General features: G+C 45.7%; 1 protein-coding gene across 1 annotated transcript in view; it reads left to right on the top strand.

Moving 5' to 3' along the window:
• Positions 1 to 13576, top strand: part of ECHDC3 (enoyl-CoA hydratase domain containing 3) — a 43427-nt gene extending 29851 nt beyond the window's left edge. Inside the window, exons 3-5 of the mRNA XM_040413227.1 lie at positions 4039 to 4136; positions 9989 to 10189; positions 12619 to 13576. Coding sequence (XP_040269161.1) covers positions 4039 to 4136; positions 9989 to 10189; positions 12619 to 12939 — 620 coding nt within the window. The 3' untranslated portion in view covers positions 12940 to 13576. The remainder of the gene's footprint in view (positions 1 to 4038; positions 4137 to 9988; positions 10190 to 12618) is intronic.
• The last annotated feature ends 6355 nt before the right edge of the window (positions 13577 to 19931 follow it).

The following is a 19931-nucleotide window of genomic DNA, read 5'->3' as shown; positions in this document are numbered from 1 at the left end:
TTTTAGTTTGTTTTTAGTTTTAGCTATTTTAGGGGGATATCTGTGTGTGCAGGTGACTATTACTGTGCATAATTATTAGGCAACTTAACAAAAAACAAATATATACCCATTTCAATGATTTATTTTTACCAGTGAAACCAATATAACATCTCAACATTCACAAATATACATTTCTGACATTCAAAAACAAAACAAAAACAAATCAGTGACCAATATAGCCACCTTTCTTTGCAAGGACACTCAAAAGCCTGCCATCCATGGATTCTGTCAGTGTTTTGATCTGTTCACCATCAACATTGCGTGCAGCAGCAACCACAGCCTCCCAGACACTGTTCAGAGAGGTGTACTGTTTTCCCTCCTTGTAAATCTCACATTTGATGATGGACCACAGGTTCTCAATGGGGTTCAGATCAGGTGAACAAGGAGGCCATGTCATTAGATTTTCTTCTTTTATACCCTTTCTTGCCAGCCACGCTGTGGAGTACTTGGACGCGTGTGATGGAGCATTGTCCTGCATGAAAATCATGTTTTTCTTGAAGGATGCAGACTTCTTCCTGTACCACTGCTTGAAGAAGGTGTCTTCCAGAAACTGGCAGTAGGACTGGGAGTTGAGCTTGACTCCATCCTCAACCCGAAAAGGCCCCACAAGCTCATCTTTGATGATACCAGCCCAAACCAGTACTCCACCTCCACCTTGCTGGCGTCTGAGTCGGACTGGAGCTCTCTGCCCTTTACCAATCCAGCCACGGGCCCATCCATCTGGCCCATCAAGACTCACTCTCATTTCATCAGTCCATAAAACCTTAGAAAAATCAGTCTTGAGATATTTCTTGGCCCAGTCTTGACGTTTCAGCTTGTGTGTCTTGTTCAGTGGTGGTCGTCTTTCAGCCTTTCTTACCTTGGCCATGTCTCTGAGTATTGCACACCTTGTGCTTTTGGGCACTCCAGTGATGTTGGAGCTCTGAAATATGGCCAAACTGGTGGCAAGTGACATCTTGGCAGCTGCACGCTTGACTTTTCTCAGTTCATGGGCAGTTATTTTGCGCCTTGGTTTTTCCACACGCTTCTTGCTACCCTGTTGACTATTTTGAATGAAACGCTTGATTGTTCGATGATCACGCTTCAGAAGCTTTGCAATTTTAAGAGTGCCGCATCCCTCTGCAAGATATCTCACTATTTTTGACTTTTCTGAGCCTGTCAAGTCCTTCTTTTGACCCATTTTGCCAAAGGAAAGGAAGTTGCCTAATAATTATGCACACCTAATATAGGGTGTTGATGTCATTAGACCACACCCCTTCTCATTACAGAGATGCACATCACCTAATATGCTTAATTGGTAGTAGGCTTTCGAGCCTATACAGCTTGGAGTAAGACAACATGCATAAAGAGGATGATGTGGTCAAAATACTCATTTGCCTAATAATTCTGCACGCAGTGTATTGTACCTTACTTTCTTCTGACTTTTCAGATTGTGTTTGTGCATATATATATATATATACAGTACAGACCAAAAGTTTGGACACACCTTCTCATTCAAAGAGTTTTCTTTATTTTCATGACTATGAAGGCATCAAAACTATGAATTAACACATGTGGAATTATATACATAGCAAACAAGTGTGAAACAACTGAAAATATGTCATATTCTAGGTTCTTCAAAGTAGCCACCTTTTGCTTTGATTACTGCTTTGCACACTCTTGGCATTCTCTTGATGAGCTTCAAGAGGTAGTCCCCTGAAATGGTCTTCCAACAGTCTTGAAGGAGTTCCCAGAGATGCTTAGCACTTGTTGGCCCTTTTGCCTTCACTCTGCGGTCCAGCTCACTCCAAACCATCTCGATTGGGTTCAGGTCCGGTGACTGTGGAGGCCAGGTCATCTGGCGCAGCACCCCATCACTCTCCTTCATGGTCAAATAGCCCTTACTTTCAAAGTTTTCCCAATTTTTCTGCTGACTGACTGACCTTCATTTCTTAAAGTAATGATGGCCATTCGTTTTTCTTTACTTAGCTGCTTTTTTCTTGCCATAATACAAATTCTAACAGTCTATTCAGTAGGACTATCAGCTGTGTATCCACCTGACTTCTCCTCAACGCAACTGATGGTCCCAACCCCATTTATAAGGCAAGAAATCCCACTTATTAAACCTGACAGGGCACACTTGTGAAGTGAAAACCATTTCAGGGGACTACCTCTTGAAGCTCATCAAGAGAATGCCAAGAGTGTGCAAAGCAGTAATCAAAGCAAAAGGTGGCTACTTTGAAAAACCTAGAATATGACATATTTTCAGTTGTTTCACACTTGTTTGTTATGTATATAATTCCACATGTGCTAATTCATAGTTTTGATGCCTTCAGTGTGCATCTACAATTTTCATAGTCATGAAAATAAAGAAAACTCTTTGAATGAGAAGGTGTGTCCAAACTTTTGGTCTGTACTGTATATATATATAATCTTAGAAGTTTATTGTATTATATCATTCCATGACACACAAACGTTTGTAATGCTTTATTGTTAAAATGATACAATAAAAAAGAGATTGAACCACAAAATAGAGCATGCTGCGATTTTCACACAACGCACAAGTGATGCGTGAAAATCAGCGCTCATCTGCACAGCCCCATAGAAATGAATGGGTCCGGATTCAGTGCGGGTGCAATGAGTTCACCTCACGCATTGCACCCGCGCGGAAATCTCACCCGTGTGAAAGAGGCCTAAGAGTGCAATGTTTCAATCTCATGACAGTGGATGTGATGGGAGACCTGGAAGTGTTGGAACAGGGGATTGGTGACGTGAGTGTAAATTAAAAAAAAATGTTTCCACAGCATTTTTTTTATTGAATTGCTCAATAACTGAAGCATAACATAGTTACATTACAGCAAAAAGAGACTGCAATATCAAAGTGGGGACACTTATAGAACTAAGCTCTGCTGGCCTATTAAAGGGGTTGTCTCATCTCATTAATCAATGGTCATTCTGTTCCTTGCAGCGTGATGATTGATTTTGCCATTTTCCATTTTCCCTCTGTGAACTTTTTCCCCAGCTAAGGGCTCTTTCACACCTGCGTTCTTTTCTTCCGGCATAGAGTTCCGTCGTCGGGGCTCTATGCCGGAAGAATCCTGATCAGTTTTATCCTAATGCATTCTGAATGGAGAGAAATCCGTTCAGGATGCATCAGGATGTCTTCAGTTCCGGACCGGAACGTTTTTTGGCCAGAGAAAATACCGCAGCATGCTGCGCTTTTTGCTCCGGCCAAAAATCCTGAAGACTTGCCGCAAGGCCGGATCCGGAATTAATGCCTATTGAAAGGCATTGATCCGGATCCGGCCTTAAGCTAAACGTCGTTTCGGCGCATTGCCGGACCCGACATTTAGCTTTTTCAGAGTGGTTACCATGGCTGCCGGGACGCTAAAGTCCTGGTTGCCATGGTAAAGTGTAGCGGGGAGCGGGGGAGCAGCATACTTACCGTCCGTGCGGCTCCCTGGGCGCTCCAGAGTGACATCAGGGCGCCCCAAGCACATGGATCACGTGATCACATGGATCACGTCATCCATGCGCATGGGGCGCCCTGACGTCATTCTGGAGCGCCCTGGGAGCCGCACGGACTGTAAGTATACTGCTCCCCACTACTACTATGGCAACCAGGACTTTAATAGCGTCCTGGGTGCCATAGTAACACTGAACGCATTTTGAAGACGGATCCGTCTTCAAATGCTTTCAGTACACTTGCGTTTTTCCAGATCCGGCGGGCACCTCCGGCAACGGAAGTGCACGCCGGATCCCAACAACGCAAGTGTGAAAGAGGCCTAAGAGCCCCAAATTGCCTGCTTGTTTCTAGGGGTTACAGCCACCGCTATAATGCTATCAGCGGTGGCCGCGCAGGCAAATGGAAAAATAAATTTATAAGCTTTTTACTCTTTACATCAATTTTATTTATTCTGATTCTTTTTTTTTTTCAAAATGTATTACCGGCTGGACAATCCCCTTTAACACAGTTCTTTTAATAAAACATAATTTTTTCCTTCGTTGTTTGCTTTCCAGCAAATGGACCTGTGTTTTCATCTGGCCACAATCTGAAAGAATTCACAGCCGATCTTGGCAAAGCATATCATGCTGATGTATTCAATGCCTGTGTGAAGGTGAATGTCTTATTTTTAATCAAACCATGTAAACATTTCTAACAAAAAAAGCTTAAAGGGGTTGTTTAGCCTAGAAGAGGACAACTCCGATGCTTCTAACCTGTGCCCCATAAAAAAAAAAACACTTACCAGTACATGGTCTCGTTGTGCCCACACCTCTTAACCCATTCCTCACTGACCAAGAAGTTGCTTGGTCGTGTAAGTGCTGCAGCCAGTCGCAGGCCACATTTGCTTGAACGGTACATTCAATAGTTAGGGCAATGAGGTTGTCGTCTCTTAGGTCAGACAACAACTTTGATTATTTTTATTAAAGTAAATCATAAAAGGACTAGGTGTACATAATAAGTAAAATGTCAGTAAGACACTGTTCACATTGATATGGTTTCCATTTATAATGCACAATGCACTCTGTCTCCACTGAGGTGTCTGTCATTTTGATGCAGGTGGATGTAGCCTAAGTAATAAAAATGGCATCCGATCAAGAATTTTAGTTGTAGAAAATTGTAGTCCCGTCTGTCGTCATGCAGCGTTTTTGAAAATCATCATATAGTCAATTTTGTGATCTGCCAATGAAGTGGGCAGACCTGAAGGTAACTAAGCAGAGGTTTCCCTAATGATGTAAGTGGTACCTATGGGCAGTGGTGTTTAGGTTTTCATTTGCCAGCATGCCTCACAAGGAGAGAGGCTGGGGTCTGACATGAGCCAGTAAGAGAGTGAACTGTGGAGGAGTCTGCTAAAATTTCATGATTTTCCTATTCCATGACGTAAAGTCATGATTTTATTAAAGACACGGAGGCGAGTATTGCTATAACTTCCTTTACTGTTACCATAGCAGCAAAGAATGAATATGTCAATCACAAAAGAAAACCATAGTAACCGACTCCTCCCCACCATCCCAGCATATAACGACTCCACGCTCTGGGATCATCCTCTTTCTTTGAGCAGCTACTCCAACTGCAGAACTCTCCGGAAACTGGACATCCCGGACCGCAACCGACATTCTTGAACATTAGAACCAAACTCTTCAACAGAAGGAGAAACGGTCGTTGATGGTATCACAAACTCAACACCGTACTCTGAACCGAAATTGCAGAGAAAGCGACAATTCAGCCTGTAGGATGAAAAACATACCGAAATAGAATCACAAGGTAATGGAATGAAAATCAAAACATTAATTCCAAATCAGAAATAAAAAGTACAGGAACAAGGTCATGAACATAGCAATGGAAAAATAAATACACATTAAGACCAACCCAGTCAGGGTGGGAAGGGCGGGCAATACTCGCCTCCGTGTCTTTAATAAAATCATGACTTTACGTCATGGAATAGGAAAATCATGAAATTTTATCACAAGACACGGAGGCTCCTATTGCAAGTTTAAAGCTGAGAAATGACAGAATTAAAAGCATGCGAAGCGGGACGAAAATAAAATTCACGAAAAGTGGAAACCCTAAACCAGTCTGCCAAACGCATGACGTCCTCCAGACGGGCTCCTGAGACCGACATAGAGGTAGCGGAGGCACTGCGGACAGAATGAGCCGTAAAGATATTGGTGTCAATACCTGCCTGACTCATGATCTCTTTGACCCAGCGCGACAGGGTCACACTGGAGACGGGAGCATAGGGTCTCCTAAAAGAGATAAACAGATTAGGAAAAGTAGAGACACGCAGGGAAGCAGTACGAGATTCATACTCCTGTAAGCATGCAACCGGACAAAGTTGTGGGGACTGCCGGAAAGCAGGATAAGAGACTGAGCGAATGCCCGTCTTAGTACGTCTGGAAATGTTAAAAAGAACACCTTCTGGAGTAAATGACCGCGCATCGTAGTCCAGGGCCCTGACGTCGGAAACCCTCTTACAAGAGATGAGACATAACAACGTAACTAACTTCGCAGAAAGCTGGCGAAGGGACAACTGGTCATTAGAAGACCATGAAGATAAAAAGTTCAAAACTAACCCCACATCCCAAGTTGTAGAGAACCGAGGTCTGGGAGGTCGAGCCAGACGAGAGCCTTTTAACAAGCGACACACCAGAGGATGTTGACCCGCAGGACAACCCTCAAAACCCTCGTGCCTAGAGGATATCGCTGATCTGTAGAGGTTTATCGTACGATAAGCCTTACCGGAATCATACAAGGAAGACAAGAATGACAAGACTGAAACTACAGGGGCTCGAAGGGGATCCAGATCGCGCTCTCCGCACCAACGAGCCCAGGCGGCTCGATAAGCCCGTCTGGTACCGGGAGCCCATGCGTTTTCCAATAAGAACACCCGAGATCCTGCAAGCGAGAAGGCGAAGTAAACCTGCTCGAATAAGGGGGTGGGACTCCCCCAACGGGTCTCGCAGCAGAAAGGGGAGATCCGGAAGGAGGAGAGGAGGCTGCACCAACATGTCCAGAACCAGAGGGAACCAAGGTTGAGATCGCCACAGATGCAGAACTAAGACCAACTCCGCCGCTTGGCGCTGAACTTGAAGGAGAACCCGAGGGATCAAAGCAAATGGGGGAAAGGCATACATCAACGCTCCCTTCCACTGCTGCAGGAATGCGTCCACTGCTTCTGCCAGAGCATCCGGTCGCCAGCTGAAGAACCTGGATATCTGGGCGTTCAAACGATTGGCAAATCCACCGAAGGAGGACCCCAGCGAGATGATATAGCTAGGAATACCTCCTCGTCTAACTTCCAATCGCTGGAATCCGTGAAGTAACGTGAATTCCAGTCTGCCAACGTATTGTGGAGGCCGGGAAGATGCTCCGCTATCACTACGATTCCCAAAAGTCCTGAGCTAGGTAGGTGAGAACTGAGGAACGTGTTCCGCCCATCCCGTTGACGTATCGGACCGCAGAAACGTTGTCCATCCGCAGTCTGATACAGGTAGTGAGCGTGCCATTGGCGAAACTGCGAATCACCAGAGACCCTGCCAGCAACTCCAGGCCATTGATATGGAGACGAGACTCCTCGGAGGACCAGGGGCCTCCGGTGGAAATCCCATTGCAGTGGGCTCCCCAACCGCGCAAGCTGGCGTCCGACTCTATGCCAAATTTGGTCTCCCCAAAGAAAACGCAGTAGATCCCTGGAGGCGGGGGCCACCGGGACCGTGAGATACGCATCCTTGAGGTCGAGTTTGACCATCCAATCGCCCGGGAGGAGCATGTCCCTTAAAAGATGGATGCTTTCCATCTTGAAGTGGCGATACTGTACCAGCGAGTTGAGGGATTTCAAATTGATAACTGGGCGCATTTGACCGCCTTTTTTCTGTACCAGAAACATATTGCTGATCACACCAGTGGTGTGAGGGGTGGCACGTTCTATCGCCTGTTTGTGGACTAAGTCTTTTAGTTCCCTGTGTAAGTGGTGTCGAAGCGATTCGGACAAGTGAATGGGATGGGGGGGCGGGAAGAAGATTTGGGGAGGCTACCAATTCTATGGTGAAACCCTTTATGGTGTTCAGCACCCACCGGTCTGAGGTGATCTCGGACCAGGCATTGAAAAAGAGACTGAGTCTGCCCCCGACGCAATCTGTTGAAGAATACAACGTTAGAACTGGTTGAGTACTTACCAACTGGTCGTCGATAGGAGGGAGCTCCACGGAAACTTCTGAAACGTCCTGTAGCGCCCCGGGAGGGGGAAAAGGAAGGTTGGTGCCTGGGATCCTGGAGTGTGGATCTATAGCTGAAGGAGCCTCTTCCCGTGCCTCGGGAATGAAAATCGGATCGGCCGGACAGACGGCCCCTAGAACTGCCGGCCCTATTGGAAAAACGGGTGTTAAATACCCTTTTCATAGATGTTTGAGCTTTGTCTAGGGCCGTGAACGCTCCGACATATCTGCCTAACTCCTTTATAAAGGAGTCCCCAAATAGAAGGCCCTGGGCATTCTTGCCCGCCTCAGATAAGGCAAGGTTGGAGAGTTTTGTCTCCACCTTCATCAAAATGGCTTTCCGCCTTTCTATGGCCAAGTAGGTATTAACATTGCCAGCAATGCAGGTGGCCCTCTGGATCCATCCCCCCAATTCGATGGGGTCGATAGATCTACCCTCTGTCTTGGCGGATGGCGCCATGTCAAAGATCCTGGCCAGGGGACCCGTGATGTCCAGGAGTTTATCCTGAACGGCCCGTAGGGCCGAATCTAGCCCTTTCTTCGGGTTAAACCTTGTTTTGGTCAGGAATTGAACCATCTTCGGGTCCACCGTAGGTGTCTCACACACCTTATTGGGAATAATAGGGCGAGGGCATTCCGCTCGCAACTTGTTGCGGGATTCCTTACTTAAAGGAGTGCGGATTTTAGCTTCCAAATACTGAGCTACGTGAGTGGCGGGGAGCCATTCTGCGGAGCGGGGATGATGGAGCTCGTCCGGATTGAATAGAGGCGTGCCCAGGGAATCAACCAGAATGTCGTCTAGTGAGGACTGACCCTCTTGCCTAGTAGCCACATGTGTGGGTGGCGTGGGATCGGGCATAAACTCTAGAGGATCAACAGCCACATCCTCAAGTTCGTCTACTGAGTCATAGTGTGACTCGTTCAATGCCTCCTCAATTGATTCCTTGTCTGAATCAGATAGTGGCTCAGGTAGAGTCCTGGCCGTTTTCCATGCGCGAGAGCGTTCTGCCTGTCGCGTGCAGGCTCTTTTTCGCTGGACAACCGCGTGGTCATGTGATGGATTACCATCGGTCATAGAGGTTCTGGAGGCTGATGGCCTGTTCAGGTCAGTAACTGACTGTGAACACAGGGCCTGGGATATAGATTGCGAGAGTGCTGAGGACATAGAGCCCATAGCAGCCATGATCGCAGTAGAGATAGATTGCTGCAGCGCAGCGTTTTGTACCTCCTGTGAGGCATCATCCCTGCGGCTGATTAGCGTAGAGGGGATAGGAGGGGTAATGGGGGCACCCTGTCTATGGGGTAGAAGAGGCACTATGACGAGACATGAGAGAGTGATGGCAGGAGTAATTCACCCCAGACCACCAAAACTAGCACAAGAGACCTGGAAAGGAGAGAAAAAACATAATGAGGGGCTGAACAAAGAAAAGGGAGTGATAATAGGCGCAGTGGATGATCACTCACCTACAATACCGGCACAGAAGGACCCAGAAGGAGTGTGGTGTGGGCGCGAAAAGGTTCCGATGCAAGACGCCGAGATCCCTCGAGATCTCAATAAGATGACGTCAGGGAACGAGCGGCATACGAAGCGGCAACAGAAGCGGCCGAAATCTCGTGAATCGCGAGATTTCGGGGGAGGTGAACGCTCTGAGGCCTAAGAAGGCGGCCGAAGTCTCAGGTATCGCGAGACCACGGCCGGCCGAACTGGTAATAGGCGCAGAGAGGAAAAAACCGGCACAGTGAAAAGGTAAGCGCCGAGACAACCAAAATAAAGATGGGCCTAACCGTCCGAAGGGAGGTAATAAACTGGGTCAGCAAGGATAAGCTGAAACGAGCGGAACCATAAGGGGAACCAGCAAGCAAAAACCAGGAAGAAACCTGGAGACAGCAAATAAATAGCAAAGCAATGAGGGCCTGCAAAGTAATATTCCTAATACATTAAAGGCAAAATATTCTTAATATATTAAAGGCAAAATTTAAGCACTATCATAGGAGGTACTTATCTGCCATGGTAGCAGCAAAGAAAGAGGATGATCCCAGAGCGTGGAGTCATTATATGCTGGGATGGTGGGGAGGAGTCGGTTACTATGGTTTTCTTTTGTGATTGACATATTCATTCTTTGCTGCTATGGTAACAGTAAAGGAAGTTATAGCAATAGGAGCCTCCGTGTCTTGTGATAAAATTCAGCATGGTATTGATAAAATGTGACTGACTGTCCCTTCTTCATGATAATCTACTGTATGTTGTGTGCAGCTTATGACCACAATCCAGACCATTCCAGTTCCTGTTATTGCCCAGGTGAATGGTCTTGCCACGGCAGCTGGATGCCAGCTTGTTGCCAGCTGTGATATTGCCGTTGCATCTGAGAAGTCCAAATTTGCAACACCTGGTGTCCACGTGGGACTGTTCTGCTCAACACCGGCTGTTGCTCTAGCAAGAGCAGTGCCAAGAAAGGTTGGTGTATGTCAGGATGATTTTGAAAGCAGATTATTTCCTTGAATGCTACTAGGGTAGACATGTACATGGGACGCGACTGTAAGAAAACTAAAGCAATTAGGTTACTTTTACGCCACATTTTGCAGTCTGCTTGCTGTATGCACCAGGAAGGCTCCATATCTATAGGCCCATATCTTGAAGACCAAAAGAGTGTTGTTTTGGCATCCATCAGTTTATAGAACGGCAAAATCTGCTGTGCTTTTCCGTACAGTTATCCTGTTACAAACATATACTGTGCAGTTTATTTTTTTTGTCATTGGCCCCCTAGGAGTGACAGATGCCACTGCATGCTTATACAGTTGGCATCCGTCAAGAGCTATACGTCAAGAAATCTTCCTTAAGTAAATTCTGACAAGACAATGCAAAATGTGGTGTGAAAGCAGCCTTAGATATATGTACAGTATTTTATTTCTGTTTATTCTCGATGCAAACTTAAAGGGATTCTGTCACCAGGTTTCACCCCTGTCAGCTAAACATATGCTGATGTTCAGGGCCTCATCAGGATTCCTAATGTGGGCTTCTAAATGTGATCCGTAGCCTTATTTTGCTAAAAACCAGGTTTTACTAGTGGGTGTCAAGGGATGCAAGGTGTCGGCCGCACCCACCGCCGTTCGTGCCCAGCGCCGCCTTTCCAGACTTCTGCACTGCCTCCTAATCCTCTGTGCCGCCTCTCGCTCTCCCTCCCTCCCCCCTCCTCCTGCTGTAAGATCTTGCGTGTGCGCACGGGGCTCTGCCTGATGCGCCCGTGCGGACTTCTCGATTTGGCTTCTTAAAGCGAAGTGCGCATGCGCCGGCACTTCGCTCAACCCAGGTATGACCTGCACTCTGGCGCCAGCCTCTCAGAGCCCTGTGCGCACGCGCGAGATCTTACAGCAGAAGGAGGGGGGAGGGAGGGAGAGCGAGAGGCGGCACAGAGGATTAGGAGGCGGTGCAGAAGTCTGGAAAGGCGGCGCTGGGCACGAACGGCGGTGGGTGCGGCCGGCACCTTGCATCCCTTGACATCCCCTTGGGCACCTTATTTATTTGAGTGACAGGTTAGTAAAACCTGTTTTTTAACAAAATAAGGCTACGGATCACATTTAGAAGCCCACATTAGGAATCCTGATGAGGCCCTGAACATCAGCATATGTTTAGCTGACAGGGGTGAAACCTGGTGACAGAATCCCTTTAAACCATATGTGTGTATTTATATTTCCCACCATACACTCCTGACCAATTAATTTAAAGCAAATATATAAACTGAATTAAAGACCATTACTAGTACAACATGAGTAGTACTGCAGATAAGGATTCTGGATCGGTACTTTATATTTTCATACTGCTCCCCTCTCTCCCAGTTCTCCTACTCTGAAATACATTGTCCGGACCGCTGGGCTTGAGCTCAGGAGGTCATCTTCATTATGTGTGCATGGCTCAGCAGTCTAGTGGAGCTTTGCCAGTGCTGGCATTTTTTGATGGCTGATAGAGCAGGTCCTGAATCTGCAGTGAAGTTGCTTGGCATTGCTGCAGTAAGGCACCTGCTCCTGCAGTCTAAGCAGAGCAGTTCAGGTGTGCAGATTGACAAACACATCTGGAGGCCTACAAGAGAAGATCGAAGCTGTTTAAAAAAGCCTTCTCTTTTCCAGCATATATCGTGCTCAATGAGCGTTAGGTAGTGAATGGAGGAAGCAGCATGCCTCTGTGCTTGTTGTACCAGGCAATCGCCTGATCACTGGGTGTTCTCTGGGCATAGTAAAACTGCTTGGTCTCAGCAGATCCAGATTAGCTCTACCGATATAAAATGTCACCTAGGGCTGTCATGACCAACCTCCGGAACTCTAGCTGTAGTAAAACTACAACTTCCAAGATGCACACTTGCTTGGGCGTTCTCAAAACTCCACAGAAATGAATAGAGCATGCTGGGAGTTGTAGTTTCACCACAGCTGGATTGCTGTAGGTTAGCCATCCCTGACCTAGGGTCTTTTTTCCTCTGTAACTGAGTCTTCTATGGAAAGGTAAAATAACAAAAAATGATAGTGTATGTCCTCTGGGTTTGTTTTTTTTTGTGACCTCTGGGGGACATAAAGGAGGGGGGGGAACACCCATGCCAACCCAAACCGTTGTCAAAGCCACTCCATTTATGCAAGACTATATATGAAAGAAATATATATTTATATTTTTGAAAGACAAATTAGGGAACCCTTTCTTTTTTATTTTGGTACAGAATAAATAGCTGTAATTTGAAGAAGAAATTGTCTTTTTTTTTTCTACAGTTTACCTAAAAAAAAAAAAGAACCCCATGTGCAAAAACACAAAAAATGCATTATTTGTCCATAACTGTACACTTTTTACACACCATTTTTTTCTTTTAGAAATGTTTTACCAATCTATGCCTTCTATCCTTGTAGGTTGCCTTAGAAATGCTGTTTACAGGTGAACCTATATCAGCACATGATGCCTTGCTGCATGGACTAGTCAGCAAGGTGGTACCTGAGGAGAACTTGGAAGCCGAAACCATGAAGATCGCACTTAAAATTTGCCAGGCAAGCCGCACAGTAATTGCTCTTGGAAAAGCTACATTTTACAAGCAGATTTCCCAAGGCTTAGAGGAAGCATATAGACTTACATCTCAAGTTATGCTACAAAACCTGATGTTGAAGGATGGCCAAGAAGGGATAGAGGCCTTCACACAAAAAAGGAAACCAGTGTGGACTAACTCTCAAGAATGATCACCTGCGGAGTTATTACTATGGGAAAAGAATGGAATCGTAGATGCCAAATTTGACTGAAATATAAATAATTGATTTGATAGGAGCAATTTAGTGAACATTATATACCACTTCACCCCACCCCACAAGTTACTTTTGTTATTTGAAATATACCCGTCATGACTGTCAGGTTACCTTTAGGATGTTACACAGGAAAATGTTCTATTTCCACTTGAAAATCTTATTGTGTAGATCAGCATCATAGTGAGTGCTATTTCATGACATTTGACAGACATGTTCTTCACATAAAAAAACATGAGGTCTTAACCAGTTTTTAAATGACTGAGAAACTCTATATGTATACCAATGTGTTGAAGGTGCTGCCGAGGTTGAGCCTCCTCAGTTAAATTGTGTGGGACACTTGCACTCACTCGTATGTCATGGCAATTCTGTATTAATTGTTAAATTTAACTAGACACACTCAGGAATGATTGCTGACAGACCTATAAAATCTAAACATTACTTAACCCATAACTGTACCGTTTTTTTTTGTTTTTGTGTGGTTTTTTTTTTTCACTCCCTGCCTTTCTGGGGCCATAATTTTTTTTATTTTTCCGTTCACTTAGCTGTATTAGGCTACATGCACACAACCGTATGTGTTTTGCGGTCCGCAAATTGCAGATCCGCAAAAAAAAAAAAACAGAGATGATGTTCCGTATGGCATCCGTTTATTTATTTATTTTTGCGGATCCGTTTTTTTTGCGGATCCATTGTAATAATGCCTATCCTTGTCCGCAAACTAGAAAAAAATAGGACATGCACTATTTTTTTTGCGGAGCAACGGAACGGACATACTGATGCGGACAGCACACGGTGTGCTGTCCGTGTTTTTTGCGGACCCATTGAAATGAATGGGTTCGCATCCTATCCGCAAAAAAAAATGAAACGGACACGGAAACAAACAACGTTCGTGTGCATGTAGCCTTAGGGCTTGTTTGTTGCGGGAAAAGTTGCACTTTCTAATGCCACCATTTAATAATGCTTACGATGTAGTGGAGAGCTGGAAAAAAATCCAAATGGGGTGGAACTGGGGGGAAAAAAAGCAACAGTTTTTTATGGATTTTGGCTTTACAGCATTCCCTATATGGTAAAACTGACCACTGACCTGTTACTTTCATTCTCCAGGTCCGTAGGATTACGGTGATGCCACATATGTATAGTTGTTCTTACAAACCTAATACTGGGGGGGGGGGGGGGGAAACTTGGATTTTTTTTTTTCTTTTCATCCCCATATTCTGACCCCTATAACTTTTTTGTAGTTATGTGCACAGGGCTGTTTGAGGGCTCATTTTTTGCGGAATGATTTGTACTTTTCGCTGATACCATTTAGGGGTGTTTATGACTTTTTGATCACTTTTTATTTAAATCTTTGTGGGAGGTCCGTTTTGCCGTTTGCTTTTTGGGATAAATATTTTTATATTTTAATAGTACAGGTGTTTTCGCCCTCAGCCATGCTCACGAAGTATATTTTTATTGTTTACATATCTTTATTTACATTTTAGGGAAAAGGGAGTGGTTAGAATTTTTATTTTGAACTTTTTTTTTTACACTTCCACTACCACTTCTAAATGTAGTACAGCTTCCTAGCTGTCTTACATTTAGGGCTCATGCACACAAACGTATTTTCTTTCCGCTTCCATTCTGGTTTTATTTGTGGACCGTATGCGGAACCATTCACTTCAATGGGGCTGTAGAAAATACAGAAGTTACTCTGTGTGAATTCCGTTTCCGTTTGTCCGCATGGCCGTTCCACAAAAAAGTAGTGCATGTCCTATTATTATCCGCAAATCACGGTCCGAGGCCCCATTCAAGTTAATGGATCCGCAAAAAAATGCGAAACGCACACGGAACACATCCTTATGTCATCTGTATTTTGCGGGACCATACTGTAGAAATGCTATGCCCAGCCCATATTGCTCATGTGTTGATTAATAAGTTACTGTTTCTGTATACGATCCGCAAAAAATGGATCAAATACGGAAACCATACGGATATGTTTTGTGCAATAACGGAATGGAAGAGGACTTAAATCAGAGAATAAATAACCTCAAATACGGAACAATGGATCAGTGAAAAACAGACCGCAAAAAAACAATGGTCGTGTGCATGAGTGTCACAACCAGACAGTTGAGAAGCTCTGACAGGAGCTTTCCAGATCCTCCTCCTTGAGTTTCTTTGTTTTGGTTAAGTTCCTCATCTCGTTAGTCTATCTCAGCTGTCATGCAGTTGGACTGATTGCTTCCCTTTAAGTTCCTCCCCATGATGCATTAGGTTGCGGCTTATACAACTTCCTGGAGTGTGTGTGCTTGCTGTTTCTATTTCCCAGTCCTCTGCAAGATAAGTGCTGTTCCTTTATTTGTGATTTTCTGTCTGCTGGATTTTCAGGTGACCCTGACTCCCTCCGTGTCTAGTGTAGGGAGCCGGTGGTCGTGTCCCCTCACTATTGTAGGGTCTTCAGGTATTAGATAGCCGAGGTACGTGGATATGCGCCCATCCACCTTTGGGGTGTTCGCATAGGCTGAGCAATTAGGGAGAGTGTCAGGTCTCATGTAGGGGTCTCCCTTTTGTTCCTTAGTTGTGGATCCAGTGAGTCATTATTGTATTGCATTGTCTTGTTTCCTGTACACCATCCGTGACATTATAAGCCGTCAAAACCGTCTCAAGCATGGATCCGGTTTCACTTTTGGCTGAGCGCTTCCAGGGTCTTTCATTGGAGGTAGCTGATAAGACTTTTTCTCAGTTTCAAGTGACCGGTTCAGCTTGCGTTCATGGAGTTTGTTCTGAGCCTAAGATCTCGCTCCCGGATACGTTCTCCGGGGGTAGTGAGTATTTTGTGCGTTTTAGAGAGGCTTGCAAACTCCATTTTCGCCTTCTTACCCATTCCTCTGGTGATAAAGAACGGAGGGTGGGGATCATTATATCGCTGCTCAGGGGTAACGCTCAATCCTGGGCCTTTTCGCTGCCGGAGGGGGCACGGCCCCTCCATTCAGTGGATGAATTCTTTTTAGCCCTGGGTCAGATATATGATGATCCGGATCGTATTGCTCTGGCTGAGTCTAGACTACGTCTGTTATGCCAGGGTAAACAATCCGCAGAGATATACTGCTCAGAATTTCGGAGATGGGCAGCTGATACTGGTTGAAATGATGCTGCACCCCGAAGTCAATTTTGCCATGGTCTTTCAGAGGGATTGAAAGATGCATTTGCCTTTCATGAGAGACCTACCTCCTTGGATTCTGCTATGTCTCAGGCCGTTCGTATTGACAGGCGTCTTAGAGAGAGAGGAGAGATCTCTCCTTCCTGTCATACTCAGTCCCGGGACAGTGCAGCGGTCTCTTTCTGTGCGCAGGGGTCTCAGTCGCTGTCAGCCCCTTCTGAGCAGGAGCCCATGCAGCTGGGGTTGATTGCCTCTGACAATAGAAGATTCAGCCCGCATGGGAGGGTTTGTTTTTGTTGTGGAGGTATAAATCATTTGGCAAATGTTTGTCCCTCTAGGAGATTCAGGCAGTTTTCTGGGAGTAATAAAGAAACAAAAAGGAAAAAATCTTTAAAAAATGTTCCGTCTATTACTATTGGCAGGGTTGAGGCGGAAATTGAAGGTTTTCCGTTTGCTTGTAGTTCCCGTTTTGTCCTGCCTGCTAGGGTGGCGCTAGAGAGCAAGAGCATTTTTTGTGAGATTTTTGTGGATAGTGGAGCAGCTGTCAATCTCATTGATAATCAATTTGCAATAACTCATGGTTTCCAGGTATGCACTTTGGGAAAGGATATTCCTGTTTTTGCTATTGATTCCGCTCCACTTTCTCAGAAATCATTAAAGGGCATAGTTCACAATATCCGTTTAATTGTGAGTGATGCTCATGTTGAGGATGTGTCATGTTTCGTCCTTAGCGGTTTGCCTACTCCTCTAGTGTTGGGGCTACCCTGGCTCACTAAACATAACCCCACCATTGATTGGCAAGCGAGGCAAATAAATGGTTGGAGTGACTTTTGCAGAGAGAATTGCCTCATGACATCTGTTTCTGAGGTTTCTACTAAGACTGTACCACCTTTCCTCTCTGAATTTTCGGATGTCTTCTCTGAGAGTGGAGTTCAGGATTTGCCCCCGCACAGGGAGTACGATTGCCCTATTAATCTCATCCCAGGCGCCAAGCTGCCTAAATCTCGTTTATACAATCTTTCCCAACCTGAGAGGGTCGCTATGCGTGCTTATATCTCTGAGAGTCTGAGAAAAGGACACATACGACCCTCGAAGTCACCTGTTGCCGCTGGTTTTTTCTTTGTTAAGAAAAAAGATGGTTCTTTAAGACCTTGTCTGGATTTCAGGGAGCTGAACAGTATCACTATTCGTGACCCTTATCCGCTTCCTCTGATCCCGGACCTGTTTAACCAGGTTGTTGGGGCTAAAGTCTTTTCCAAATTAGACCTAAGAGGGGCATACAACCTGGTCAGGGTCAGAGAAGGAGACGAATGGAAGACGGCTTTCAATACCCCTGAGGGCCATTTTGAGAATTTGGTTATGCCTTTTGGTTTGATGAATGCCCCAGCCGTTTTTCAGCATTTCGTGAACAGCATTTTTTATCATTTAATGGGAAAATTTGTATTAGTGTATTTGGATGACATTTTGATTTTTTCTCCTGATTTCAAGACTCATAAGGAACATTTACGTCAGGTCTTGCTCATCCTGCGGGAGAATAAATTATACGCGAAACTGGACAAATGTGTGTTTGCGGTTCCAGAAATTCAATTTCTGGGGTTTCTTCTCTCCGCTTCTGGTTTTCGCATGGACCCCGAGAAGGTCCGCGCTGTGCTTGAGTGGGAGCTTCCTGAGAATCAGAAGGCGCTGATGCGTTTTTTGGGCTTTGCCAATTATTACAGGAAATGTATTTTGAATTATTCCTCTGTTGTTAAACCACTCACTGATATGACCAGAAAGGGGGTAGATTTTTCTTCCTGGTCGGTAGAGGCGCGTAAGGCCTTTTCTAATATCAAGGAGAGTTTTGCTTCCGCTCCCATCCTGGTACAACCTGATATTTCGTTACCCTTCATAGTTGAGGTTGATGCTTCTGAGGTAGGGGTGGGTGTGGTCTTGTCTCAGGGTTCCTCTCCTGCCAAATGGCAACCATGTGCCTTTTTCTCGAAGAAACTCTCCTCCGCAGAGAGAAATTATGATGTGGGAGATAGGGAATTGTTGGCCATCAAGTTGGCTTTTGAGGAATGGCGCCATTGGCTAGAGGGAGCCAGACACCCTATTACCGTGTTTACTGACCATAAAAATCTGGCCTACTTGGAGTCAGCCAAGCGTCTGAACCCGAGACAGGCCAGATGGTCTTTGTTCTTTTCAAGGTTTAATTTTGTTGTCACGTTCCGCCCTGGGGTTAAGAATGTGAAGGCAGATGCCCTGTCACGTTGTTTTCCGGGAGGTGGGAATTTTGAAGACCCGGGTCCCATTTTGGCTGAAGGTGTGGTGGTCTCTGCTCTTTTTCCTGAATTGGAGGCAGAGGTGCAGGCAGCCCAGTCAGAGGCTCCTGATCTTTGTCCTCCTGGGAGGTTGTTTGTGCCTCTCGCTTTGAGACACAAGATTTTTAAGGAACACCACGATACGGTCCTTGCTGGGCACCCGGGGGCAAGAGCCACACTGGATCTCATCGCTCGGAGATTCTGGTGGCCTGCGCCTCGTAAGTCGGTTGAGGGTTTTGTGGCAGCTTGCGAGACCTGCGCTCGTGCCAAAGTCCCTCATTCACGGCCATCAGGTCCTCTCCTTCCCTTACCCATTCCTTCCCGTCCTTGGACACATCTGTCCATGGACTTCATAACGGACTTGCCTCGTTCCTCGGGGAAGACTGTGATTCTGGTGGTGGTGGACCGTTTTAGCAAAATGGTGCATTTCATCCCTTTTCCTGGTTTGCCCAATGCTAAGACGCTGGCGCAGGCATTTATTGACCACATTGTCAAATTGCATGGTATTCCTTCAGACATAGTCTCTGATAGGGGCACGCAGTTTGTTTCCAGATTCTTGAAGGCTTTCTGTTCTCGCTTGGGGGTTCGGTTGTCATTCTCTTCTGCTTTCCACCCGCAGTCGAATGGCCAGACAGAGCGCGTCAATCAGAATCTGGAGACATATCTGCGCTGTTTTGTGGCGGAGAATCAGGAGGATTGGTGTTCTTTTTTGTCCCTTGCTGAGTTTGCTTTAAATAACCGTCGTCAGGAGTCCTCTGATAAGTCACCATTTTTTGGTGCATATGGGTTTCATCCGCAGTTTGGGACTTTCTCGGGAGAGGGGTCTTCTGGTTTACCTGATGAGGACAGATTCTCCTCGTCTTTGTCATCTATTTGGCAAAAGATTCAGGATAATCTAAAGAGCATGAGTGAGAGATATAAGCGTGTGGCAGATAAGAGACGTGTGCCTGGTCCGGACCTGAATGTTGGTGATCTGGTGTGGTTGTCTACCAAGAATATCAAATTGAAGGTTCCCTCCTGGAAGTTGGGTCCTAGGTTTATTGGGCCTTACAAGATCCTGTCTGTCATCAATCCTGTTGCCTACCGTCTTGATCTTCCTCAGACTTGGAAGATCCATAATGTTTTTCATAAGTCCTTATTGAAACCTTATGTTCAACCTATTGTACCCTCGCCTTTGCCTCCTCCTCCGATTATGGTTGATGGAAATCTTGAATTTCAGGTCTCTAGGATTGTGGATTCTCGTCTTGTCCGCGGTTCCCTCCAGTACCTCGTTCATTGGGAGGGTTATGGTCCTGAGGAGAGGATGTGGGTCCCAGTGACGGACATTAAGGCCACTCGTCTCATCAGGGCTTTCCATAGGTCCCATCCTGAGAAGGTGGGCCCTGAGTGTCCGGAGTCCACTCGTAGAGGGAGGGGTACTGTCACAACCAGACAGTTGAGAAGCTCTGACAGGAGCTTTCCAGATCCTCCTCCTTGAGTTTGTTTTGGTTAAGTTC

Source organism: Bufo bufo, chromosome 1, assembly GCF_905171765.1.
Source record: "Bufo bufo chromosome 1, aBufBuf1.1, whole genome shotgun sequence".
NCBI classification, from domain to species: Eukaryota; Metazoa; Chordata; class Amphibia; order Anura; family Bufonidae; genus Bufo; species Bufo bufo.
The sequence above is the reverse complement of the archived record's forward strand: the minus strand, read 5'-3'. Positions and strand labels throughout refer to the sequence as shown.